General features: G+C 45.9%; 1 protein-coding gene across 12 annotated transcripts in view; it reads right to left on the bottom strand.

The window, feature by feature from the left end:
* Positions 1 to 27,750, bottom strand: part of pde4dip (phosphodiesterase 4D interacting protein) — a 330,703-nt gene that overhangs the window by 157,591 nt on the left and 145,362 nt on the right. For all 12 annotated transcript variants that reach the window (XM_085982652.1, XM_085982655.1, XM_085982653.1 and 9 more), the window contains 6 exons: positions 26,788 to 26,893; positions 25,903 to 26,030; positions 24,456 to 24,572; positions 23,753 to 23,890; positions 20,666 to 20,778; positions 19,573 to 19,712 (listed from right to left, as the gene is read on the bottom strand). In XM_085982652.1, the coding sequence (XP_085838778.1) occupies positions 19,573 to 19,712; positions 20,666 to 20,778; positions 23,753 to 23,890; positions 24,456 to 24,572; positions 25,903 to 26,030; positions 26,788 to 26,893 (742 nt within the window). The remainder of the gene's footprint in view (positions 1 to 19,572; positions 19,713 to 20,665; positions 20,779 to 23,752; positions 23,891 to 24,455; positions 24,573 to 25,902; positions 26,031 to 26,787; positions 26,894 to 27,750) is intronic.

Genomic DNA, 27,750 nt, shown 5'->3' with positions numbered 1-27,750 from the left:
CTCCAGACTGTCTGCCTGGCCTCCCATCTTCAACTCTCCATTAACTTCAACTCATCCAAAACTCTGTTGCCCGTATCTTATCATGCACCAAGTACTGCTTACCTATCACCCTTGTCCTTGCCCATCTACCACAGCTCCCAGTTCCCCAATGCCTCCAATTTAAAAATGTAATCAATGTGTATAAAACTCTTCATGGCCTTGTCTCTCCATATCGCGATAACCGCCTCCAACCCTACGACCCCTGTTCCTCCGTCTCTGGCCTTTTGCCTCACCATTGGCAGCCATGCCTTCAGCCACCTTGGCCTGATGCGCTGGAGTTCTCTGCCTAAGCCCCATCGCCTCTTCACCCATTTCTCCTCATTTAAGATTTTCCTTAAAATTGACCTCTTTGATCCAGCCTTTGGCCATCCCTCCTAATATCTCCTTTTAATACATTATTGTGGTTTTCATAAATACAAATTAAGGGAGTTTCCATCTGGTATTTGCTTCATTTGTGTTCTTCACACTTCACAATAATTGTATTTTGATGTTAAGTAGTTTAAACTTTAAAATGTCCAATTAAAATATAAGTGTTAGTTTCTTTGCAGCATGGGTGAAAAAAACAAATTTAGTGCTTCCTTTAGCCCCCAACTCCTGTAACTGAAAATAGAAATCTTGAAGGTTGCAATGTTGGAAGAATATTAAAAAAATTGGGAATGCTGTTGCAAAGGTGGATCCGGATTGAAATTGATTTGCAAAATCAGGACTAACGAAAGGAAGAACTGGAACATTAACCTGTCTTTTCTCTTTCAGATGTTGATTGATCTGCTGTGCATTTCAGCAATTTTTGTTTCATTTCAGATTTCCAGTATTCATGCCTTGTCTTTTTATCTCTACTCTGCAGTCAGTTTAATTATTGCTTTTGCTTCTGTATAGCAAGAGGAGGCCAAATTAAGGAGCTAATTTCCTCAACTGTGCCTGACCTTCATGTTACAGAAAAGTGCCTCAGCCAGCTCAGTGCTTTTACAGACAGCCATGTGACACCGCCTGTAACTCAGCCTGAGTCTAAGGAAAAAGTAGTGAGAGTTAGGGCAGCAATCGTGAAATTCCCATTGTACTAATGTCCATTACGAAGCGCTTGATGCCTCTATTCCTATTTTTTAAAAATTCCCAACTAAGTGCTTTCTCAATGGTTTTGTTAGAAAATGCACTGTCCAGCGTAGTGCTGAGCCTTATAAACCAGGAAGGTCTCAGATCTGGCCCAGGTCTGTGTTGAATTACCTGATCTAAGGGTAGTGGTAAGAGTGCCACAAAATTCAAGCACGGTGCCTGCTCCTGATCACTATCCTGTGGAAACTGTGCATTTGTGTGTGAAACGAATCAGCCTTGACTGTGGTGTGTCCCTTACTCTATCCCCCAGAATGAATACTCTGGTGGCACTCACTGTTTAGGCTAGGGTTGCCAACTCTAGTTGGACATATGCCTGGAGATTTCATCACATGACTTCCCTCCTCCAACTGCCCCACCCCCACACACCCGCCATTGGTCGCCCGACACGTCCATCTTCCCACGCAACGCCTTCCCAATTGGAAAGTGAACAGACTCTTCATTACTCCATTGGGTTATTCTTGACTGTCAAACAGTCTTTCTCTTATCTCCAATATTTTTATAACTAATAAACAAAAGTGTTCAAAGAAAATTTAAAAACACAATTATTTTTTAATGCCTCTATGATTTTTCTTCGGGTAGCTCGCAGCACCGTCCAGGAAATTAATCTTTAATTCCTGGAGACTCCAGGACAATCCTGGAGAGTTGGCAACCTTAGTCTCAGCCTACTGAAGAACAGAACTTGAACCAGGTACCAGATGGTGGCCGGTCCCTCGGTCCCTATACAACTGAGCCCCAGCACAAACAGGAGGCAAGAAAATTGAAGAGGAAAAAAATTAAATGTCTGGCCTGTAACGAAACACCATTTTATATATAAAATAGTTGAATGTCAGGTGTCCATTTAAGGGTAAGTTTTCCACTTGTGTGTTCTTGGCAGGGAGCCTTGTCCACCTGGAGCACACATCATGAAACTGCTTGCAAACAGCCCAGAATTTTCTATCTGTTCATTTTAATAGATGGAAAATCATTAGCTGCAGACGTGCACAATTTCCTAAGATGCGCTCCCAGTGGGCAATGCTCTGCACTGGAAATATGCAAGTTTACTCTTTAGTCTAGATCAGGTTTCACAATTGTGACACTTCCAAATGTGATTTGAGCAATGTTAAGGTTTAGCAATATAAGTGGGTGTACCAAGGCTTAGCAATGTACATGGGTATGCCAGAGGTTTCCAATGTAAGTGGGTAAACCAGAGGTTTCCAATGTAAGTGGGTAAACCAGAGGTTTCCAATGTAAGTGGGTAAACCAGAGGTTTCCAATGTAAGTGGGTAAACCAGAGGTTTCCAATGTAAGTGGGTAAACCAGAGGTTTCCAATGTAAGTGGGTAAACTAGAGATTTGCAATGTAAGTGGGTAAACCAGAGGTTTCCAATGTAAGTGGGTAAACCAGAGGTTTCCAATGTAAGTGGGTAAACCAGAGGTTTCCAATGTAAGTGGGTAAACCAGAGGTTTCCAATGTAAGTGGGTAAACCAGAGGTTTGCAATGTAAGTGGGTAAACCAGAGATTTCCAATGTAAGTGGGTATACCTGAGGTTTCCAATGCAAATGGATATACCAGGGGTTTCCAATGCAAGTCATACTGACTCATTTAACTGACCCGCGGTCTCATCCTTTTGTCTAACGGCCTGACACTAACAGACGCTATACTGTTGTACATCTGTTATCACTCGAATGGCTTCTGTTTTTCTCTGTGTTGGAGCAGGCAGGGTTCTCTGCCTTTAAAACTCTTTTGAGTAGCATAGCTGAAATCCCTATCACATTATTGTTCAAGCAAACACACCACTCATTGTGAATAGGATTACAGTTCATTGGGGCTGTACAATGTTGACCTCACACAATATGAAGGCTGGAAGGGGGCCTATTCTCTGCAATAATCACATATTTGACTGTTGTATGTTTTGCTTTGAAAACCTTACATTATTCTGGGGAACACTGCTGTGCATGGCATGTCCACATTAACAATTGAAATCGCTATTGCTATTGGAATGCCAGCAGTAGCTCCCATTTACCATGTTGTGTTATGCGCCCTGCAGGAATCACTCCATGTGCTCTCCCTCTTCTCTGGAAGGAGCTGATTCACGCTGGGGTATGGTCCACGGATGACAGTCGCTCTCCACATCACCCAAACGGCAATGCTTCAAATATGAGCCTAAACTGTGAGTATTTGCAGGCTGTTTGAACAAGGGAGCGTCAAGCAAAGTCTAATCCTGTTCTTGATCAATACGCCACACATGCACTGTCCAGCAGTGATCACTGGATAGCCATCAGGAACCCTGGCTGGTTTCTTCCCCTCCACCTCACCACCACCCCCCGCCCTTCCTAGCCCAGGGACACTAACAGTCCAACAGCTGCCTCAGGTAAGATTAGCTAACCCAATAAGGCCTGGGAATTGAACCTGCAATCTTCCAGTTTCATACCAAGCAACTGAGCCTTTGGGGTGCCTGAAAATCTCTATTAATTGAATGATATTTCCTGATCATGGGATCAAAGAATTTTCCTATTGTATGTGGAAGAACTTGGTTCGAAAGTAATTTAAGATGATATTTTATTGTGAACAAAAAGGCATTGTAACAGACAGACTAGAATCGCTCACCTATCACAAACGATCAGTACATACAAACACAGAATAAACCTGAACAGAGCACATTCTTATTGCGCACAGTCCAACTTAGCTTTAGGAGCATTTACTGCCATTCTCAACATTTCCTGGACTGAATGTCACAGTTCAAAATACTGACAGAACCCTTCAACCCTATAATATTGGGCACAAATTTGAGCTTTTAAAAAAAAACTAAGCCTGTCTTCATGCAAATTTCTGTACCAATCTAATGGGAAGGGTCGTAAAGTGAAAGCAGGGTCAGACACTGTCCCATCCTCTTCTCCAAACTAGATACCATTGCCAAGCTGCGAGGGTGGTCAGGCAAATAGACTTCCTGCTCCTCAGCCTCTGGCAATGCTGCTCTTTAGCCGAACGCTAGCAAGAATGGAAGAAAGCTGCTGGGTGACTTACCCTTTGCCTACACCCCATGTGGGGAATTGAGTGGCCAGGTACCAACCTCCTATTACTTAATACCACCCCAACAATGTTATCCCCTCCCCGCCTATCCTCTTACAAAGGCATTGACTCCTTGCTGGAATAAGGTTCCATGGGCTCTGGTTACCTTCCAATAATTCACCCATGTGGCCTTTACTTACACATGAGCCTCGACAGGCTATTGTACTAGGGCGTTGGTGGGCATCACAGCCAAACCCAATCCTATCTTCGTCCAACATTCATACATGAACATTTCCAGCCAGAGTCACCGGACAGCAATTAGTAGTTGCCCCTCCAGCGACTATTCCACTCGCTAACCCAGGAGAACTGAAGTCAACCGCAGTGCCCCTACCACCACCTAGGCTGAGCTCAGTTAACTTGGCACACAGCAAATCTGACAACAAAGCAGCTCTTAGCTGGCAGCATGTTTAAAATTATATAAAATAAATCTATTTACTCTCATTACGCTTTTAACTTTGGTGTTGGAAGTCTTTTTCAGCTAGTAAATGGTTTATTAATGTTGGGCAGCCTAAGATAGAATACAACACCAGAGTGTTAATGCAGCAGACCAGCGCCCTGTCATTACAATGGATTATCAGAGACCTGTTTTGTTTCATCATCATGTGCCAGTTCACTCTAATTACTATGAGTCTACACACAAGGTTGAGCAGACCCATAAAAATGTCTACCCTATTGCTCCACTGATGACCTAGTTGGTAAAGGCACGGGGTTAGTTTAGTGCTAAGGCATAAAGAGCCAAAGGTCTCAAGTGCAATTCCTGGTCTATGCTGGTGACCTTTGGTGAAAAGTACCTGTGTGTGTGTGTGTTAAGTAAGAACAGGATCAGGCTCAGTGATAATGGACTCCACAGTTGAATAAGCAACACTCAATGCACCCATGTTTGTGCATAAAGAATGGTTATTTGGGAGGCCCACCAGATCTAGTGGAACTGAAACCAGTCAAAAATTTGTGTTTTCAAGTGAGGAGTAGAGAAAAGTGAGACATTTGGAGAAATTGTCTACCCTGTATCAGTCAGTGACTTGGAAACCACTAGGACACCTTAATCTCTCTTGGTGATCAGATGGTATGGCCAACGCAATTTTCGCAAGGACCTACCACTGGGCAGCCGGAGCATCTACCTGAGCCAGACAGTAGGTCTTTTTAATATGTACATCAGGGTTCTATGACATAATGGCCTAGAAATTGGGTATAGCCCCGCTTGAGGCGTTAGAACTGGCGGAGCGCTAAGTTTATAGCCAGACGAAAGTTATCGCTGCCTGGCGAGATATTGGGTTGCATCGCCCCCAAAGGGGATTGAGGCGCTAATTCAGCCATTGCACGGTGCTCTTAAGGCGCAAAAGTTCAGGCGCTACTCAATATCGACGCGGACGGGCGCAGCGCAGGTGATCTCAATTACGGGAAACCACGAGACCTCCAGGCGCCGGCCGGCTCTTAAAGGGGTGGGTCAGTCAGCCTGAGCTTCAACACCCAACGCCCTGTAGGCCTCAGAATCGGCGCTTGCCCTTGTCTGGCGTTACAAACTTGTTCAGCATGGAGAAGGTTAGACAGAGAGCAGAGCGCTTCAGCACTGAGGCTCTGGACCACTTGGTGGCTGCAGTTGAACGCCGTCGAGAGGTCCTGTATCCGGATAATGGCAAGAGGCCGAATCAGAAGGCTTACCGACGATCTTGGAGGGAGGTTGCTGTGAGGGTCAACTCCAGCAGCATGGCGACCAGGACCCCTGTTCAGTGCAGGAAGAAATTCAACGACCTCACACGGATCGTTAGGGTGAGTGATGGTTTAGCAAACTTCTGATTCCCTCCATCTGCAGCTGGCTTCGGGCACCCTGCTGCAATGATGCCCCAATGGCCATCTGTCAGCATGCACCCATGGCCCTTTCTGGGCACACACGGACAGATGTCTCAAGGCCTCATGTAAGGGCTCTTGCACCATGGGGGGCATGCGATGATGTCTCAAGGCCTCATGTAAGGGCTCTTGCACCATGGGGGGCATGCGATGATGTCTCAAGGCCTCATGTAAGGGCTCTTGCACCATGGGGGGCATGCGATGATCTCTCAAGGCCTCATGTAAGGGCTCTTGCACCATGGGGGGCATGCGATGATGTCTCAAGGCCTCATGTAAGGGCTCTTGCACCATGGGGGGCATGCGATGATCTCTCAAGGCAGCACGGTGGCATAGTGGTTAGCACTGTTGCCTCACAGCGCCAGGGACCCGGGTTCGAATCCGGCCTCGGGCGACTGTCTGTGTGGAGTTTGCACATTCTCCCCGTGTTTGCGTGGGTTTCCTCCGGGTGCTCCGGTTTCCTCCCACAGTCCAAAGATGTGCGGGTTAGGTTGATTGGCTATGATAAAAATTGACCCTTAGTGTTAGGGGGATTAAATACGTGGGGTTATGGGGATCGGGTGGAATATGTGTCGGTGCAGGCTCGATGGGCCGAAATGGCCTCTATCTGCACTGTGGGGTTTCTATGATGATTTCTATGATCATGTTACAGAACTTCCCCTTCTTTCCCCTGCAGTCCAAGCTGGCGATGATCCGAAAGGAGCAGCGTCGAACCGGTGGCGGACCTCCACAAGTGGTCACTCTCACGGATCTGGAGGAGAGAGTGCACCAGATACTTGGAGGACGTCTGTCTGGTCCTGTGACCACTGCATCTGCCGACCCCATTACCGACAGCGAGGGTAAGACTCACCTTTTTCACCTGTTGCCTTCCACTTGGTCCCCCCGCCAGCATGCATCCTCAGTATGCAGCCATGTCAGAGCCTTGCCGCAATCTGGCATGCCTTTCAGCAAAGCTGTCCTTTTGCTAAAGCCACTCTTCCACCTCCCACTTTCAGATGAAGCAGCACCAACTCGGGCTCAACGCGCTGAAGCTGCCAGTGCCAGTGCCACCGGAGGCGAGGACCAGGAGGAATCCGGACCAGCCGTTGCAGAATCCGGGGAGCTGACACATCTACAGACTGGGGATAGTAGTCCCCTGGAGGGGAGGGGGGGGGGCTCTGAGGATGAACCAGTTGCCAGACCAAGCGGCATGCAGCAACGCACGGGGGATAGTCCAGTTCGGCCACCGTCTCCCCGGAGGGCAAGGCAGGTCGTGATGACTGCTGCACAGAGTGCAGATGAGGTGTGTCGCCTGGCTGAGATGAGCAAACAGGCCCGGGTCAGACACACGGAGCTGATGGCTGCAGTCGAGAAGATGCCTGAGTCAATAGATTCATTGGCTAAGAGTATGTTGGACTTCGGGGCAACAATGGAGAGGACTCTCCAGGGCTTTGGGGCAACAATGGACAGGACTCTCCAGGTGTTCGGGGCAACAATGGACAGGTCTATCCAGGGCTTCGGCCCAACAATGGAGAGGACTATCCACGGCTTTGAGTCGGCTATGGAAAGGACTGTTCAGGGCTTCGGACAATCCCTGGAAAGGTCTGTGCAGGGCTTGTCCGAGGCAGTGGAACGGTCGGCACCTGCCTTGTCCGAAGCAATGGGAAGAACTGTCCAGGCCTTCTCCGAAGCACTGGCACCTGGCACACAGGTCCTCACTGTTGCCACGCAGTCACTTGCTGGGCTCCTCCACAGCCAGATTGACGCAACGCGATCTCTCACTGTAGCCACCCTCTCTGCATCAGTTAGGATCACCCCGGGCCCTTCCAGTCCCATACAAGGCCAGGAATCAGTGGAGCATGCGATTGTGGCGGATGAGCCGAGCCGCTCCCCTCAGATAGCCAGTGTGTCGTCCGACCATGGTGCAGGTGTCCTCTCTTGGCAGGAGACCATTGCACATGCCAGCGCTGGGACGCCTGCATTGCAGCTGCCACCACCTGCAGGCCACACTGCTTCCAGCCATGGTCACATCAAGCATCCTGCGTCCGCACCCTCCAAGCCCAGAGGTCAGCCAGGCTGTCCCTCAGGGGCTTCTGCGCTTCCAGACAGTCAGCAGGCATCCCCCAGCCTTGAGGCCGCCACTGGGGTCCAATTACGTAGGAGCAGCAGGGAGGGAAGGGGCCGGGCGCGAAAGAGAAGTAATTCTCCCTCAAGGGGCCAGTTGTAGAGGGAGGTGTTGAATTTGGACAAACAAATGTCTCAAGGACACCCTCACCTGTTGTTACATTTGCAGAAGGTTTGTTGAGTTTTGCGGCTTGGCCGAACAGTTCACAGTTATTTTGAAAGTTATGGTTTCTGTTGACATTACGTTGTTTAGCTGTAATGAAAGACTTTTGTGCCAATAAACAGAAGTTTCAATGTGGCATGGTGCATGTGACTAGTTTCAGTGATGCTGGCATTCAGAGGCCCTCAAACATCCAAAGTGCGCATGAGTTAAGACTCTCATCATTCTGCCACGGGGTCTCGCCACGAGTCCAGATGAGCCTCTGACGTATGGCCCTTCCACTTTCAGCAGCCCTTCCATCTTCCTCCTCCTCCGCCTGCTCTTCCTCCTCCTCCTCCTCCACCTGCTCTTCCTCCTCCTCCTCCTCCTCCGCCTGCTCTTCCTCCTCCTCCGCCTGCTCTTCCACCTCCTCCGCCTGTTCCTCCTCCTCCTCCGCCTGCTCTTCCTCCTCCTCCTCCTCCTCCGCCTGCTCCTCCTCCTCCGCCTGCTCTTCCTCCTCCTCCTCATACTCCTCCTCCTCCGCCTGCTCTGCTGGTCGTTGAGAGACAGCTGGAAATGGCTGGGTGCGTCGATTCGCCAAGTTGTGGAGCATGCAGCAGACGACGACGATGTGTCCCACTTGCTGCGGCGAGTACTGCAGGGATCCCCCCGAATCTTCCAGACATTGGAAACGCTTTTTGACAACACCAATAGTGTGCTGTTTACTATGCCTGGTCGCCTGATGGCCGCTGCTGATCAGCTCTTCTGCTGGGGTGTCGGCCACACAGAGTGTTGTCATCAGCCATGGCCAGAGAGGATAGCTCTTGTCCCCAGTAAGCCAGCCTCGTCTTCGAGGCAGCCCCTCAAAAAGGTAACAAACTGAGGTCAACCGCAGGATAAAGGCATCGTGGCTGCACCCTGGGAAATGCGCGGTGACTGCCATGATGATTTGGCGGTGGTCACAGACCAGCTGCATGTTGAGGGAGTGGAACCCCTTGCGGTTGCGGAAGTCCTAAGGATGATGGCATGGCGCCCTCAAAGCCACGTGTGTGCTGTCACTCGCCCCCTGCACCATGGGGAAGTCCGCAATAGAAGCGACACCCTGCGCGCCCCCCGCCTGCTTGTGCAGGGCCCGAGGGAAGGTAATGAATTGACGCCTTCGCCTATAAAGGGCATCTGTAACTTGCCGGATGCAACAGTGGACTGCAACCTGAGCGACATTCGCAATGTCCCCAATGGCTGACTGAAAGGATCCGTTGGCATAAAAATGGAGGCCATCAGTCAGTTTAGCCATCACGGACAGAGAGGATCTGCAGCGTTCACGCGGCTGCAGATCCTGACCAAGCAGGTGGCACAGATCAGTAACAATGTCCCTCCAGAATCGGAGCCTTCCCAAACACTGCTCCTCCGACATGTCAAGGCTCGTCACCTGCTGCCTAAAGACCCTTGCAGCTTCCTGTCGGATTGGCCGACCTCCATTGCCCCTCCTCCTTCTGGCCAATCCCGCCCTCTCTTCCGCCGTCTCTCTGCCCCTTCACAGTGTTGGGCGATGAGGCCGTCGCCCTCCAAACAAGCTCTCATTCCGATGCCAGTTGGTGAAAAGGCTTTTAGGTGTAGTGCTGCAAGTGCTTCGGACAGGTTTGAAGGTCCCAAGTACTGTAAAGCTAAATTCCCAGAACTCCGCTCCACATTAGCTCGCCAACTCTCTCTAGCAACGATCGCAATGAGCAGGCCAAGTGGCAGAAGATTCTGCACTAAAGCTGTCCCCTTTAAATAGCGTCCCCTACTCCGAGAAGGGCCTGTTAGCCCTCCCTCGAACTGTCACTAATAGCGCTGGGCGCTAAGGCTCCGGGCGCCACCCAATATGCGCTCAGGCGCTCCTAAACGGCATTGCACACTGAAATGACGTCATGATCTGCTTGCGCTCGCGGGCGCGCGCAAACACTTAGCGCAGGCGCAAAATGTATAGTCAATATCTGAGTTGTCGCTATCTTCATAGCGAACGCCCCAACATAGGGTATCGCCCCAATTCTAGGTCTCTTTAGGCGCTCAGCGCCGGCGCTACCAACCGAATTTCTAGGCCAATATATTTCCATTTTAGTATTCAACTATGCTTGCTGGGCCCTTAGATGATTACATTAATTGGATAGATTCCATTATAGGAGAGACTGTACAGGTAGAAGAAGTAGGCTTGATAGACTGAATGGCCTTTTATCATTTCATGCTTTCTAAGGTTCTTAAAAGTCCTTGCATGTAGCTGGACTCAGGCTGTCAACAAGTAACTTGTATTTCATAATAACCACCAAAAAATAGAGGTATTTTGTGTACAACTAGTTGCTTCTTGAATCCTCTATATTTGTCACTGCTTTCATCATACAGTACAGCCATATAAATACGACACGATGGGCCGAAGGGCCTCTTTCTGTGCTGTAAAATACTGTGGCTACAAGAGCAGGCCAGAGGCTGGGAATTCTGCAGCGAGTGTCTCACCTCCTGACTCCCCAAAGCCTTTCCACCATCTACAAGGCACAAGTCAGGAGTGTGATGGAATACTCTCCACTTGCCTGGATGAGTGCAGCTCCAACAACACTCAAGAAGCTCGACACCATTCAGGATAAAGCAGCCCGCTTGATTGGCACTCCATCCACCACCTTCAACATTCACTCCCTCCACCACCGGCACACTGTGGCTGCAGTGTGTACCATCTACAAGATGCGCTGCAGCAACTCACCAAAGCTCCTTCAACAGCACCTTCCAAACCCGCGACCTCTACCACTTAGAAGGACAAGGGCAGCAGACGCATGGGAACATCACCACCTACAAGTTCCCCTCCAAGCCACACACCATCCTGACTTGGACCTGTATCGCCGTTCTTTCACTGTCGCTGGGCCAAAATCCTGGAACTCCCTTCCTAACAGCATTGTGGGTGTACCTACACCATATGGACTGCAGCGGTTCAAGAAGGCGGCTCACCACCATCTTCTCAAGGGCAATTAGGGATGGGCACTAAATGCAGGCCTAGCCAGCCAGCGATGCCCACATCCCATCAATGAATAAAATTTAAAAAAAATACAGCACGGGGATGGAGGGAAGGGGAAACAGCCTTTGGTACTTTTGAGGTTGTCAGCAAAGCAACAGCAGCTGCCAATGAGTTGGTGTTCTGACACACAATGCCACCAAATGTGGGAGATATGCTCCTACCTAAAACAAATTCCCCATGTGTTGTGGGAATTAACTGTGATTTAAAGAGTCCCTGTCCTTCTAATAAAGTGCTTGTAAAGAAACAAGTGAAGGTTTGTCAAATTCTTGATCTAATGACATAAACTGTATCAAAGTGCATCAGGCGAAAAATGGTGACTCTTCTGATTTGTCACCAAACAAAATGAGCATTTTGCCAAATATTTTTTTTCATTAAGATAATTCTCCTTTAATTAGTAGGTGTGAAATTGGTCATTTCTCACTAACCCACCAGAAGCACAAAATTAAATCCTGTTCCAACATTTCCTGTTTACAGTACAGGTCAGGTCCATATGGGAGTCCGGCATTCAGCACCACTGCTTGGTTTATGAATCCTCGCCGTAGAATATTTCCTGGCTTTTTGGAAAGCGGTAGATGCCATTGGTCTCCTACAAAGAAGAAAAGATCATGAGTCTGGAAGGGTTTGGCGTTTCTTTGGAAATAAACGAACAACTTGTACTTCAAAGGTGTGCTATAGATGCAAGTTGTTAATGTAGAAGACAGCCCAAGACACTTCATAAGCAGGGGCCAGACCTGACCAGGAGTAGAGTTTGGGAAGGTGGCCAAAGGTGCAGTTGAAAAGATAGATTTTGAGCAGTCTTTTGAATGAGGGGAGATTCAGTGTGTGGTGCTCCCCCATTGGTATTCAGTGTGGGCTTTATGAATCAACAGAGAATGGAGAGGTGCAGCTGCAGCTTGTGTTTACCATAAATATGTTTTTTAAAATTTGTTCCCGGGATGTGGGCGTCGCTGGCAAGGCCAGCATTTATTGCCCATCCTTAATTTCCCTTGAGAAGATGGTGCTGATCCGCCTTCTTGAACTGCTGCAGTCCGTGTGGTGAAGGTACTCACACAATGCTGTTAGGTAGGGAGTTCCAGGATTTTGACCCAATGCCGATGAAGGATCGGCAATATATTTCTAAGGCAGGATGGTGTGTGACTTGGAGGTGGTGGTGTTCCCATGCGCCTGCTGCCCTTGTCCTTCTAGGTGGAAGAGGTCGCGGGTTTGGGAGGTGCTGCCGAAGAATCCTTGGCGAGTTGCTGCAGTGCACCCTGTAGATGGTACACATTGCAGCCACGGTACGCCGGTGGTGGAGGGAGTGAATGTTTAAGGTAGTGGATGGGGTGCTTTCAAGCGGGCTGCTTTGTCCTGGATGGTGTCGAGCTTCTTGAGTGTTGTTGGAGCTGCACTCATCCAGGCAAGTGGAGAATATTCCATCACACTCCTTACTTGTGCCTTGTAGATGGTGGAAAGGCTTTGGGGAGTCAGGAGATGAGACACTCGCCATAGAATATCTAGCCTCTGACCTGCTCTTCTTGCCACAGTATGTATGTAGCTGGTCCAGTTAAGTTTCTGGTCAATGGTGACCCTCAGGATATTGATGGTGGGGGATTTGGTGATGGTAATGCCATTGAATGTCAAGGGGAGGTGGTTAGACTCTCGCTTGTTGGAGAGAGTCATTGCCTGGCGCTTGTGTGGCACAAATGTTACCTGCTACTTATCAGCCCAAGCCTGAATGTCATCCAAGTATTGTTGCATGCGGGCATGGACTGCTTCATTATCTGAGGAGTTGCGAATGGCGCTGAACACTGTGCAGTCATCAGCAAACATCCCCATTTTTGACCTTATGTTGGAGGGAAGGTCATTGATGAAGCAGCTGAAGATGGTTGGGCCTAGGACACTGCCCTGAGGAACTCCTGCAGCGATGTCCTGGGGATGTGATGATTGACCTACAACCACCACAACCATCTTCCTTTGTGCTAGGTATGATTCCAGCCAGTGGAGCGTTTACCCGATTCCCATTGACTTCCATTACTAGGGCTCCTTGATGCCACACTCGGTCAAGTGCTGCCTTGACGTCAAGGGCAGTCACTCTCACCTCACCTCTGGAATTCAGCTCCTTTGTCCATGTTTGGGCCAAGGCTGTAATGAGGTCGGGAGCCGACTGGTCTTGGAGGAACCCAAACTGGGCATCAGTGAGCAGGTTATTGGTAAGTGCCTCTTGATAGCACTGTTGATGACACCTTCCATCATTTGCTGATGATTGAGAATAGACAGATGGGGTGGTAATTGGCTGGGTTGGAATTGTCCTGCTTTATGTGGACAGGACATACCTGGGCAGTTTTCCACATTGTCGGATAGATCCTGCACTCGGTCCTTCTGGCTGAAGATGTTTGCAAATGCTTCAGCCTTGTCTTTTGCACTCACGTGCTGGGCTCCACCATCATTGAGGATGGGGATATTCATGGAGCCTCCTCCTCCCGTTAGTTGTTTAATGGTCCACCACCATTCACGACTGGATGTGGCAGGACTGTAGAGCTTTGTTCTGATCCGTTGATTGTGGGATCACTTAGCCCAGTCTATAGCAAGCTGTTTCCGCTTTTTAGCATGCATGTAGTCCTGTGTTGCAGCTTCCCCAGGTTGGCACCTCATTTTTAGGTATGCCTGCTGCTCCAGGCATGCTCTTCTACACTCCTTATTGAACCAGGGTTGGTCCCCTGGCCTGATGGTAATGGTAGAGTGAGGGATATGCCAGGCCATGAGTTTACAGATTGTGGTGGAATACATTTCTGCTGCTACTGATGGCCCACAGCACCTCATGGATGCCCAGTTTTGAGCTGCTAGATCTGTTCTGAATCTATCTCATTCAAGAATAAATATGGTGGTCTGACTTAAGCTCCAGCAACCCTTGTAGGCCTCCACTCGTGATCTTGTAGATTACAATGTAATTTATTACTGTTTACTTGATTTTATTCAACATGCAACAACTTTTTCAGTAACAGGCTCCTTATGCTTGGCCCCATCTGGCACAAATGTAGATGAGGAAGAGTGCAGATTTTAGCAAGTTTTTTTTTAGGTTAATGAAAAGTTATGTGAAGTAAAATGTCACTGAATTCAGTTTCTGGGCTATGGCTACTACTCTTAAGAAATTACTGATAACTTTTCATCTCTTCCAGCTCCATAGTGGGGGTAGAATAGAAGAAAATCCAGAATAAGTAAAGGTCATTAAACCCAACAAGCCCCTTCATTCAGAGTCCATCTTATCTTACACTGCCCCCCCCCCCCCAATCACCTGTTGATTAACCTATTTTAAGGAACATTAAGCATATTCCCCTACTTCACTTGAAGGATGAAGATACTAAATGAAATGAGGACTACCATGTGTAAAGAGCTGTTTTTCAAAAGTGCTTCAACTCACAAATGTGGTAAACTGGTGTTGCACTGTTCTAAGGTCAATGCTGTATTTCCAGAAAGGTAAATTTGAGTTGATTTACAGATCCATCTTAATAAAAGGTTGGAGGTAAGAGATGCAGACTTTATTTTATATAAATGCTTATTTTTAAATATTTTTAAGTCAGCAGGATCTAACCTTGCAATCTTGACTTTTTTGCAGTGGCTCTGCCACCCCCTGTGGTCAGCAAAACCAATGCCACGAATTCCACCATAGTAACAGTTGTGGCAATCCTTGTGATGCTGAGTATGTGGTGTGTGAAATACTGCTGAGTGGCTGAAGTCAGGGGTCTTCAGGGGGAAAAGAAGTCTGTCTCACCAATTATAAGTTGTGTTTGCAATAGGTCTATTGTTTATGGGGGATGTCTGGAGGCCTGGACCAAATCTGGGGTCAGTAGGCCCCTTTTTCCTCAGAATAATTGTCAGTTTCTAATCATCTGTAATGGTTAGTGATGATGAGAAGCCTGACTGGGCTCAAGCTCAGGGGAAGCTGTTCACACCTTCCACTGCAGAAGCAGCTGGTTGGAGATTCATAACAGAAAGTTTATATGAATGTTCCCAGAAAGACTTGGGTTGTCCATTCTTTTCTGTGAAGGCACCTTCTCACACATTTTCTACGCAGGCACCTGCGAGTTCCCCAACATCCATGGTTGAAGAATTCAAAAAGGAAATGGGCAGGTTCCAAATACGCAAGAGGTAAAAGATACAGGCACGACAACAAGGCAGTAGGGAGCTGAAGATAGTCCAAGCCAATCCTGAACATGGACTGAACAGGCTACAGTAGAAGGTCCTGTTGTTCCTACTTTATGATATACAGATATACTAGTCTGGAAAATTCAGTCATTACAGCTTAATCTACAGCTTTTCAGCTGTGGCTGCATAGTATTGGCATTGGACTTGCATGTGTGTAATCACACATTCACAGAGTCAATAAACACTCTCCTTTAATAACATGCTCTGGAATAACCTGATTATTTATGGTTGTCTGACTGCTAAAAAGATGCAACATGCTTTGTGTACACTGGCTCCTGAAAACATACAAAGGGGCTCTCCTACATATAGACAGGAACTAACTTTACAAGCAATGATTGATGACTCTTGAAAAGATAAATACTACTATATTTTCATTAACAGACTGGACAGAAAAGCATGACTTGCGAGCAGATGAGACTGAAAGTACAGTACACAGCCTCATTGGCTACATACTGCTGGACAATGACAGCAAAATCAGCAACTCACTTAACATGCTGCAGCTGAATCAGGACAATCTGCTAAAATGAAGCTAGATCTTAAAAAGGGACGATTTAACAACAGGAGCTCTGGCTTGCAATCTGTAAAACTATGGCTACTGAAACAATTTCCTGCCAGTGCCAATCTTAAATACATATTGATCCAAATGAGAAGCAGTGCCAAGTTATAATTATATAGAAATCTCATGGGGGCTTTATCTCTGCAACAAATCTTTACAAGAGTTACACAATAACCTAACTAAATCAATATAAAACACCTGTAAATTAGCAATGTTCACAAAAGTGATCACTTCCATCAAAATACCCCCTATCCTGGAGTAGGTGACAATATCTTCACTTTCACCAACTGAAATTAAATATGCAAATTAGTTCAATAGTATAATTTACTTCATACGAGTGAAGTTCTCATCAGTACCTGCCTCCTGCCCCTTCCCAATTCTTTGGAGGATTTGGGGCAGGCGGAAGCAGGAAGTAATTGGGTTTCACTCTGTTGCATCTCGAATTCCACATTGCTTTCTGGTGGTACTTTGAAGTAGGAACTTTTGTTATTTCATTGGGAAACACGCTGGTCAACTCTTTTTCCATCCCCAGACTGGTGCGACTCCTACCAATGACGACCTACCAGAGCCCACTTCCCATATCGTATGACCCCCCCAGGGACAGGAATATGGTCAGGGTGAGGAGACATCTCCGTGGTGGGTGGAATGCCCACCCATTTCACCTTTGCCCGTGCATAACCAAGTAGAAAGCCTAGGCCAGCATTTCCATAAAGTTACCATCTTTGAATTATTGGTGAAAATTGTGCAGTCATCGTTTCCTTTTTCCCTTCCTTGTTGCCCACAGGCACACGAAAGGTGAACTTGACTACAAGGGTGGAACCTTTCTATAGTGCAGACTAACAGTTAACCACACAGGCTGCTGCTGACTGTGCAGACAATTTGTCCCAAGGAATCAGCAAGATTATTTACTTTGAAAAGTGTGTACCTGAACAAATGAGATTTCCATCTCAATTACAAATCCACTCTAACACTAATCTAGGAAAACGGTGTTCAGTATTTGTTTCACAAGCCCCTTGAAGTATCACCAGATTGCTGTCTAAGTAGAACTTGGTGACCTCAACCAACAATGATTGGCTTCCCCTCTTGCTTAATTTGGTAAGTGCGCAGTCTTGTATGATACTGAGCTATATGGATGGGGAATCCATATCCCAGGTTGAATTCCTTCACAGTTACATGATTTCAGCCAAGTTGGCTTTAGGGGTGTTACAACTGGTTTCAATGCCCTTATGGTAAAGACCATGGGAACACCATGTGGCGTTAGTGTATTCTTCCCTTCTTTCCCTAACTTTCTCCTCTTTACAGCCCCCCAGCTGTGAGATTTGAAGTGTTCCTGTTGTTTTTTGTTCCTGGAAAATGAAAAAAACAAGAGATAACTACGGAAGCAAGGCTAGCCCAGCATTCAAATGAATCACAAATGCTCGCTACTGAATTTGTGGATCTACAGATTTAAGAATAGGCTTTTACTGCTGTTATGAATTATGGGAGAGCCACACCCCCTTACTTGCATCTTCTCACACTGGCAGGAGAAAGCAAGAGAAATATTAGAAAATATTAGGCAGAGGCAGACTACATGTAGAAGTAGGAGATTATGATTCTGAGGCATGGGATAGGACATCTTTTTCCAAATACATGAGTTAGTAGGCCTGGGTTCCCATTCCTGATTGCTATCCAATGATCCCTGCTGGAAAGTGCCAACTATGGATATCAAGTGAGGGTATTCCTTGTGGTTGAATAGCCTGCCAACACTCACCACTTACACATAAAAGATGGTTACCTGGTTGAATTTCTGGAAGTTGCAGACACTTGTGGAACCAATCACCAACACGGCACAGTGCTCTCACAAGAGAAAGGGAATAAATTGGAGTTTGGAACAGAAGAGCAGTGTGCCTCTGGGCATTATTTACAGTGACACAACAATGTGTTTTCACACAACTTATATCATTTGCATTTGTTGCTTGTAGAGGATTGAAAATGTTTTGCCAAATATAGTTTCACACAGATGATGCTCCTGTAAATAGGGATCATATTGTTGCTTGCTATACCTAAAGTTTGGAAGTATTATACAAAAAAGGTACACATAAAAATTACTTCCAACATGCATAAACCCCCCACCCCCAGAACAGGATGACAAATCCACGATACTGAATGATGACATTATATCAGATGAGTGAGGAGGAAGTTATAACATGTGAGTGATGAAGTTATGAGTGAGTTATGAAGACCACCTCCACCTTGCAATGTAAATCCTACCCAACAGTACATCAGTTTTTCAGTGATATGATTTAGTGTAGGATGTATTACCATTGGCCTAGAACATCCAATACCATTGTATTACACTCAAAACTCATGGCTGTTTATTGTACAATGATTAGATAATAACTGGGGATGTTACCTGATTTCGAATTGGTCACAAGGTGTTCTTAAATTCAGTTCAGCGACTTTCGCAAATTGAATTAGCAACATGCTCTACATACCCTCATGCATGCCCACTACCCGTCACTGAAGCTGGAGCTTGAAACTGCTATGTTTATTAATGCTGTTAGCAACTCAGTTTTCAGAATCTCTCTTATGTTCAATCAGTCTCAAGTCTCCTGTGCCACACCGTGGTAGAGTGTGGGTTTAGGTTTGTGCTTTCCACATGACAAATTCTCAATCATGGTGGTGCAATCAGGTTACAGTCCTGGACAAAGCCCAGTCCTTCCCCACATGGAGAGCAAGACATCCGTAGGACACTCTCAAATACTTCCTGGCAGCGTGGCAGAAGAGTACCTTGGACAGAGGCTTGGCAACCCCAGGTTTAGCACTTGCTTTGCCAGACATGGAGCAACCCACAGTAGAGATAATGATTAAAATAACCTTTAGAATAAGTTAACAAAATTAATCTATATATAAAAATCTGCATGAACAGTTGCAAGCCAGATTAATAAAGCTGCAATTTGCAAATACCTTCAATCAGACTCGCTATAATAATAAATATATATAAGTATAATTAAGTTGCAGTAATAAGTTGCAGTCATTCAGCAAATTGTAACTGGGTTTAGCAATTTGACCCTTAACCTTATCCTTTAATAGGAAGGGCGAACCACGGGGAAGGAAGGTGTGGTTCATACATTCAAAATGGAAGATGTGCAAGGGCATGATGGGAAAATGCTTTTATTTGACCAACATAAGCAGGGAAAAGGAAATAACTTAAAATGGAATGATATTTTTCCTCTCATGGATGCATGCAACACATTCTGGGTCATGACCTTTAGAAGACAGAAAGAAAACTAATAACACATATGGTACAATCATGACTTTCTAAATCCAGGTCAGTTAACATTGCACACGTTTAGTTAGTAAACAGTAAAAACCCTGTTTGCATCAGGCAGGCATTTCCTGTTAGCAAGGTTTTCAGGGTAACCACCATCCCACACTCCGCTGCACCAGCACGCTATGTGGCTTGGGCGCAAGACCCCTCAGCAGAGCAGGCCACATGCTCTTGCAGACTTCCCAGCCTGTCCATTCCCCCACCTCCAGAATCTGCTGCCATCTCAGGTTCCCTCTCCAGCCTGCCGATCTGCTCCCGGCTCCTCCCGAGGGCCTCTTCCAATTGTCCGCGGAGTGCCTGTACAGCCAAAAGCTCGGCCTGCAGCGCCTCTTCTCTGCTGGAGCTAAGTAGAGATGTGAATTTGGAGACAAATATCAATTGTATCAAACTATCACAGACAGTACCTGATGAAAGGACAATAGATAGAAAGAAGAATAAGTTCCATGAGCTATACTTTGAGGACTATAAGACACTCTCAATTATAGAGTGACATTGTTCTATTCCTTCCACCCCCCCAACCCCTTAAAGTTATATTAGGCCTATAACAAACAGCTTAAGAATTCAATAAATGGTCAAGTTTTGGTTACCAGATGAATGGCCCTATAACATTTTTAGTGTCAAATAGAAAAGGTACAGTGATTCACAGTTCACTGACACACATCAAGACATGCAATCCTGTCACTCTCATCCTGCACAATTACACACTCGAACAACAAGGTTAATAATAAAACTGCTTGTTGGTGAAGGAACCAGCACAGATTCTACACAAATGAGCATCTAGGTACTCTCAATCCTCAATGAAATACCAGTGCCACATTTATTTTTGGATGTGGTGCAAAAAAATATTCAAGGAGTGATACCAATTGCACCAATTGCTCTGAGCAAGTCCCTCGTCCCTACAGAACAGCTGTATGTTTGGTGTGCCAAGGTGTCACTTGTATGCCCTATGCCGGCAAGGGGAAGTTAAAGCTGGAGGATGCCACTTTGAAAAAATTTGGATACAGTTAACAGTAACAAATATAACAGCAGTACTGTGCAGATGGTGTACGTGGTACTAGTCAATGTTTTACAATTCTGTTCATTTCCGTGATTCCACTTTTATAATATTCAGTGTGGAAATATACAAAAACCTACCTTTATTTTTGGAGATGTCAAGAAGTCAAACACTCCCACTTCTAAAAGTGGTAACCAGTGCTAGCCAAATATTTACTGAGTGCACAATTACACACGCACACACTCCCACGACCCACGCACACGGACTGCACAAGTTCTGTATTGGCTGGGTCCTTTTCCTACCTGTCGGTTTGACTGTGGAATTTAACAAGGCTGATGTAGAGTTGCCGTTCAGCTCGAAGAGCTTCACTGAGTCGTGACTGCTCCAGGACCTGCTCTTCAAGGGCACAGATCAGCTGCCAATAAACATTGGTAAAAGTAAGAATTATGGAAGCATCACGTACTATTTCAGAGAATGAAATGGATGATTCAGGCTATTTATGTTGACAAAAACAAAATACTGCGGATGCTGGAAATCTGAAATAAAAACAGAAAATGCTGGAAATACTCAGCAGGTCAGGCAGCATCTGTAGAGAGAGAAACAAGAGTTGTCCATCTCCGCCGCATCTGCTCTGATGATGCCACCTTCCATACTAGTGCTTCTGACATGTCTTCCTTTTTCCTCAACCGAGGATTCCCCTCTACCATGGTTGACACGGCCCTTGACTGTGTCCATTCTATTTCCCGCACTTCTGTTCTCACCCCTTCCCCTCCCTCCCGGAACTACGATAGGGTTCCCCTTGTCCTCACCTTTCACCCCACCAGCCTCCACAGTCAACGGATCATCCTCCGCCATTTCCGCCACCTCCAGCGTGATCCCACCACCAAACACATCTTCCCCTCACATCCCCTTTCAGAATTCCAAAGGGACCGCTCCTTCTGTGACACCCTGGTCCACTCCTCTATCACCCCCAACACCCCTTCCCCTTCGCCCGGCACCTTCCCGTGCAAGCGTAGGAGATGCAACACCTGCACTTTTCCCTCCTCCCTTCCCACTGTCCAGGGCCCCAAACACTCCTTCCAGGTGAAACAGCGATTTACTTGTACTTCTTGCAATTTAGTATACTGTATTCGCTGCTCACGATGCGGTCTCTACATTGGGGAGACCAAACGCAGATTGGGTGACTGCTTTGCGGAACACCTCCGTTCAGTCCGTAAGGGTGACCCCGCGCTTCCGGTCGCCTGTCACTTTAATTCTCCACTCCACTCCCACTCTGACCTCTCCGTCCTCGGCCCCTTACACTGTTCCAATGAAGCTCAACGTAAGCTCGAGGAACAGCACCTCATCTTTCAATTAAGCACTTTACAGCCTTCTGCACTCAACATCGAGTTCAACAATTTCAGACCATAACCTCTGCCCCTATCATTTTTTTTCTCCCTCTCACATGTTGATCATTCTGCCATTGCCATTTACACTTCATCTAGAGTCAGCTTTTGTTTCTTAACTTGTCCCATTACCATCTCCTTTTGCCTTGCACCATCATCCCTTTTGTCTCTTAATCTCTCCTGCCTTCCACCTGATCACAGACCTTCCCTTTTGTTCTTTCCTCCCCTCTCCCCTTTCCCAGCCCCTACCCTTGCTTAAAAACTTGTTACATCTCCAACTTTTTCCAGTTCTGACGAAGGGTCATCGACCTGAAACGTTAATTCTGTTTCTCGCTCTACAGATGCTGCCTGACCTGTTGAGTATTTCCAGCATTTTCGGTTTTTATAGTAGTAAAGATAGCTTAGTGGTTAGCCTCAATTTCAGAGAACAAGAAAGTGTATGAGGTCCTTGCTTTGTGTATCAAAGTTGAGGATGGAGAGTTTTGAAGGGAGTAAAGGAGCTTGTGATCTTTTTGCCCTCCAGGATGAACTTGGAGTAATATGTTTTGGTTGCTGAGGGGGGAGAGGTGTACCTGGGGTTATTAGTCATGCACACTGAGGCCTGCACTCCTTGGGTTTGAGACTGTAAATGTTTCAGTCTCACTGAGCTTATGGGAAAGCATTGTCTCCATCTGTACTGTTACATTTTTGGATTCTTACCCTAGATATTTTCCAGTAGTTTGTGTCACAGACTACTCAGAGACACAGTAGTTTGTGTCACAGACTACTCTCTATGACCTGGAGTGAATCTTAACTGGCCCAATATCTAGTAAATGTAGGAAGCCTACGGATCGAACAGATAACCCTCGACACTACGTACATTTCAGCTTGGTGGATATGTCCATGCCATCATGTGCTTTCCTCAACTTTAGAATGGTGGAAGAAACATTAGCTCTGTTTCTCTCTCTACAGATGCTGCCTGACCGGCTGAGTATTTCCAGCATTTTCTGTTTTTATTTATGTTGACATTCACTTTGAGGCACTTGTAACTTCCCCTATAGGTGCTGAATTTGCAAATTTTCAGCTTGAACGGTAGAATGGACATTACAATTGTTTTTTGAGCTCATAGGTTAAGGGGGGGGGAGGGGGGGGGGATTATTTATCCATTCCCAATCACTACCCGACAACCCCTGCTGGAAGTACACATGTGGTCATCGGGTGAGGATAAGATGAGGCTTGGCTGTGATACCCACTTTACCGTGTAACTCAATAACATGTGGACACTCACGGTCAAGGCATACATGAGTGACAGTCAGTTGGCAGAGATACCAGGTGACAACCAGTGTCTGTGGACTGTACTCCAACAAGGAATGGATGGTTTCAGTAGAGGAAGGAAGGAAAGAAATTGGGAAGAAAAAGATTATAAAAAACAGACTTATAACTAATAACTCACAATGAATCACGTTTTGATTCAATCAAATGTTTGGTTATTTCTGCCCTGTTGTATTCCAGTGTTCTCAAACCTCTGATAGTTTCAAAAATGAACCAAGTTAATTCACATTTCCATTCTTCTTCATTGCCTCCAACTCCCAATCTCCACTCACTCTTGCCCCCAAACAGTGCTGGTAAGATAAAGGGGAAATTGCCTCATCACTGCAGCACCGGTTTTCTTTGTAAAGACTTAAAAAAAACTTACTCATATACTGTTGACAGCGCTTACTCATTCTAGAGTAGGGTCCTACGACTATCCACTCAGTCACCAGATCATTCTATATGTCTGTTTTTTAAACCCTTTACTTTTCCCAAGCCCTTGACTCTTGACTCACTGATGAACATGAGTCGACCCAATTCCCATTTAAATAGTCTAAGAGGAACAGTATTTACTGCAGACAAGAAGGTTTATAAAGGGAGTTGGAACTCAGCAGAGCTGAAGCCTAGCTTGAACCAAGTGTGAAAACACCACAACATTTTCTATGACACCTCCCCTATGCACACACATGTAAATACCTGATTTAGCGCATATACCTGATGGTGTTTGTTTCCTATGCTCCTCTGTGTCGATGATTCCATGTTTGCCACTCGCTCTCTCAATACCAGGAGCTCCTGTGTAAGTCTCTCCACCTCTGGAAGCTCACCTGGCTGAACCAGCTGCATCTGTAGATCCTGTGGTGTAATAAGACAAACATCATCATTTTAACTTTGCAGTAATTCAACTAATAAATCACAAGCAACACCAAGCCCTGGAATTTTTATATCCAGGTATGACCAGAGTACAGTATCAATGGTGCAATGTTTTGTATACAAGTATGTTGTCACTCTTTAAGAACCAGTTACATTTGGCTCTATTGACCTTCTAAAATTTCTATACTTAGCTGAATGATGGTTGAACAAGATCTTCTCAAAGAGACTAGGAGGCAGGATGGGGTTTTCCACCCTAGGGACCCAGGTTTGGATTCAGTCCAGATTGATGGGATGAATGGTTCATCTCTCTGTTGACCACGACAGTCCCACATGAAATCAGACTGCACAAGCTCTACTTCCCACTTCCTACTGAGCATAAGCTCACAGCACAAGATTGTTCCTAATTCAGCACAAAATTAGTAACTTCACTAACAGCGGTGACCAAAACTTGGGTCAATTCAGGAAAATCAGCCTGATCTAAACTAGTTGTTTTTCCTTACAATCTCTGTACTTCAATAACTCGACTGCTGCTTAAATCACAACGGACCTTAATACACTCCTCCTTGATGTGGATGTTGTTTGAGAGAGCTTCGATCTCCACTGTCTGACGCTGGAGCTCTCTCTCCTGGTTGAAGAGGGCAGACTGCAGTGTGGCCAGCTCAAGCTGAGAAGGAAAAAACATAACCCATGTTCAGATACCTACCCTCAGGTCAATCATATAGCAAAGAGCAGTCACTCAACAATCATATGGAGCCTCGTAATATTTAAAACAATTCAAAACTTAAGGGAACATTTTCCTTTTACCATGTCTAACCTAAAATCAAGCCAAGTATCCCCACTAACAGAACAGAATGTCAGCAGCATCGCCAACACTCGTGATTCACTCATAAGTCCCAAAATCTGATTTTTTTTTTAATACTCATGATTCATGCAGGAAATTTAAACATGGTCCATGGTGCAAGACACAAAGTTGAAAAGAGTAGGAACGAAGCCAAGATAAATCAAGGATTCGTTTTGTGAAGCCAAATGAGTTTGAAAAGCTTGTAAATTGTAGGAGGAAAGGAGTTTCACAGTTTGGAGATCTTGGGAGAGAATGAGTTGGAGCCGTAGATGATTTATTCAGTCTGGATTTCAATACACCGAGGAATGCACAGCATGCAGCTTACTGAATCTGGTGCTCAGTAACTCTGTGAACACCTTCCACTTTTTTTCCCCAAAGCTCTTCATTCCTATTCTCTGTACCTTTTTTCTTCACCTGGGTTTTCCTCAGTTCTTCATTCTGCAGCTGTTCTTTGTCAATCCCATCAGATTCTGAGGGAGAACTTACTTATCTGACTTTCTGCAAGTTGAATTTCTTCCTTCAATATGTTCCCTCTTTCATCAGTTATTCTGAGTAACAAAACTGTATGGATATTGATGCAGCTGTACCTCAGTGTGCATCCACCCGAATGCCTGTCAAATTTTGCCTTAGTTTTCATGTGTCGCTCGATGCTTGAGGGTTCCCTTTTTCCAACAACCTTTAAGCTTTTAAAACCTAAGCTTTATTTTCTCCACACCAGTTTTCTTCCCAAATTTCCTTAAGGCACCAACTATTCTTCATTTAAGTTGGCAGGCTATTTGACCATGGAAACATCAGAGCTTCATCCGACATCCACACACAAGCATTTTCTGGCTGGGGTCACTGGACAGCGTTCAGGAGTGGCCACCTTGGGTGATTTTCCTCTTCCCTGGCTGAGAGCATCAAAATTAACTGTTGCGCCACCACCTCCCTCCCCCGTAACAGCACAAATCTAGGACTCAAACTTGTAGCAGAAGAGCTCTGTACTTCCCCCTTTAAAGTCGTGAATCCCCCGCTCCACCATATCCTCATTTATGGCGAGGAGACCTGAACCAAAATGTCCAGATGGCAAGGCTTTTAATAATGCAGCTCAAACCCGGGAATGTCAGGCTCAGACTATTTTGCTAACTCCGGTAATAGTGATTTTAACACTCACCCTGGTCTCTTTCTCTTTCCTAGAAACGAGCTGCAGTTCCTCTTTTAGCTGGTCCAGCTCGACCTGCCTGATGTCTTCTTGTTCTGAGTCAGCCATTGCTTCATCTCCATCCAAGCTTGTCTGTAGCACTGTTAAGAGAGCAAAGAGTGGTCACTTTGCACAGTACGTAACACATTGGAAACAACCTTCAGAAGCATTAAACTCACAATAGGCTTCTTGTGTTCTACACATTGTGCATTGGGAAGGCTGTAGTAGAGATGAGTGACCTAGATACTGATTTATGGAATCATGCAGTTTCCAGTGGGTTCTATACTGGAATAGGAGGCAGCTGATTAAAGCTTTTGATTATTACATTCTGCTTCATTCAGTAATCTGTCCCCTGGTTAAGCACAGAACCTGCTGGAAACTTAAGTGAAGCCACACTGTTAGCTTGATCAGGTGTGACCTTGAGTGATGTGTGAGCGAGGGATGAGAACTAGACAATCAGACCCAAAAGATCCAGTAGAGCAGACCCAACTGCATCAGTGAGACATTTCCCACAATCTACATTCAAAGCTTATAGAAGCCACGCTAGCAACTGAGTTCCATTTAGTGCTGACTAAAGGACATTTTTGTACTGCGAGCACGCTTCATGGAGATGGTCTGCTCTTACTTTATCTGTTTCCCTTGCTATCGAATCATTGTTTATACTGCATTTTTGATTCAGTTAGTGACATTTGCAGATCCGATCTTGCTGTAGGTGGCAGCTGTTGTTCATACTTTGCCACCATCGACAATCACTCAGATGCAACAGGCAAAACCCTGGAAAGTAAATGGCGTATAAAATCTATTTTGGGTGTGAGTTATGAGCGCAATGACCTTTGGTTCTGGCTTAATTTTACGCACCTTCCTTTCCGTTTACATTCTGCTGGGTGTCAATGGGTTCAGAAACCTCCATTTTCTCAGGCTGGAGGGAGGATTCATTCTTGCTGTGACTGTCCTGCACCAACTCCTGAGCAGGTTAAAGAAATAGCTCAGATTAACTAGTTTAGAAATAATTACCCCCGCCAAGAAAAAAGGTCACAATTGGTCTTCGGGTTTTCTTTCTTGTAAAATAACTAAATGTGTTTTACACCACAGCACGGTGGCAGAATCTGGTATGAAATCGAAGAGATGATTCAGCAAACTGACGCTCCGAGCAGGAAGTGCACCCTGAGAAATCCCAAGTGGCAGCCCGTGATTTTCCATCCATTAAGCCCACAGTTCTGCAAAATGCACTCCTTACAAGCACCGCTCCCTGGGAGTGCAAGACTGCAGAAACATGCTGTTAGTATAAAGTGAAGACCTGCTCCCAAGTAAAAAAACAAATAAACCTTTTGCTCATTGTTTTTTTTTAAAAATAGCAACGGTATTATATCAGATGAGACATCAAACCGAGGTTCTGTCTATTCCATTGATTCAGATGGATGTTAAATATGCCATGCCACTATTTGAGGAATAGCAGGGAGTTCTTCTGGTGTATTAGCAAACATTCCTTCCTCTGCCAACACCACCTAAAACAGATCAAACAGTCATTCATCTCATTGCTGTTTGTGAGATCTTGCTAGCAGTTTCCAGTAGTTTCCTTACCAATGTTCCCCCTAATTTTTTTTGGGTGCATGGCCCCTTTAACGGGCTGCGTGGCCCAAAGTTTCACACATGTGCAAAATTTCACATTTAAAAAGCTGGTCCTGGGCTGCGTGGGACTGACAGAAAGCTGTGCTTCTGTGCAGCTTAGAGAGAACATTGTTCCCTATGTAACAAGAGACACCACTCTTCATCATGTGAAGCACCTTGAGGGGTTTCAACCTAATAAACCTCTACGTAAAT

This window comes from Somniosus microcephalus, chromosome 3, assembly GCF_052327205.1.
Source record: "Somniosus microcephalus isolate GS21.2 chromosome 3, FLI_Smic_1.0, whole genome shotgun sequence".
Classification (NCBI taxonomy): Eukaryota; Metazoa; Chordata; class Chondrichthyes; order Squaliformes; family Somniosidae; genus Somniosus; species Somniosus microcephalus.
This window is presented reverse-complemented; position numbering and strand designations above follow the sequence as displayed.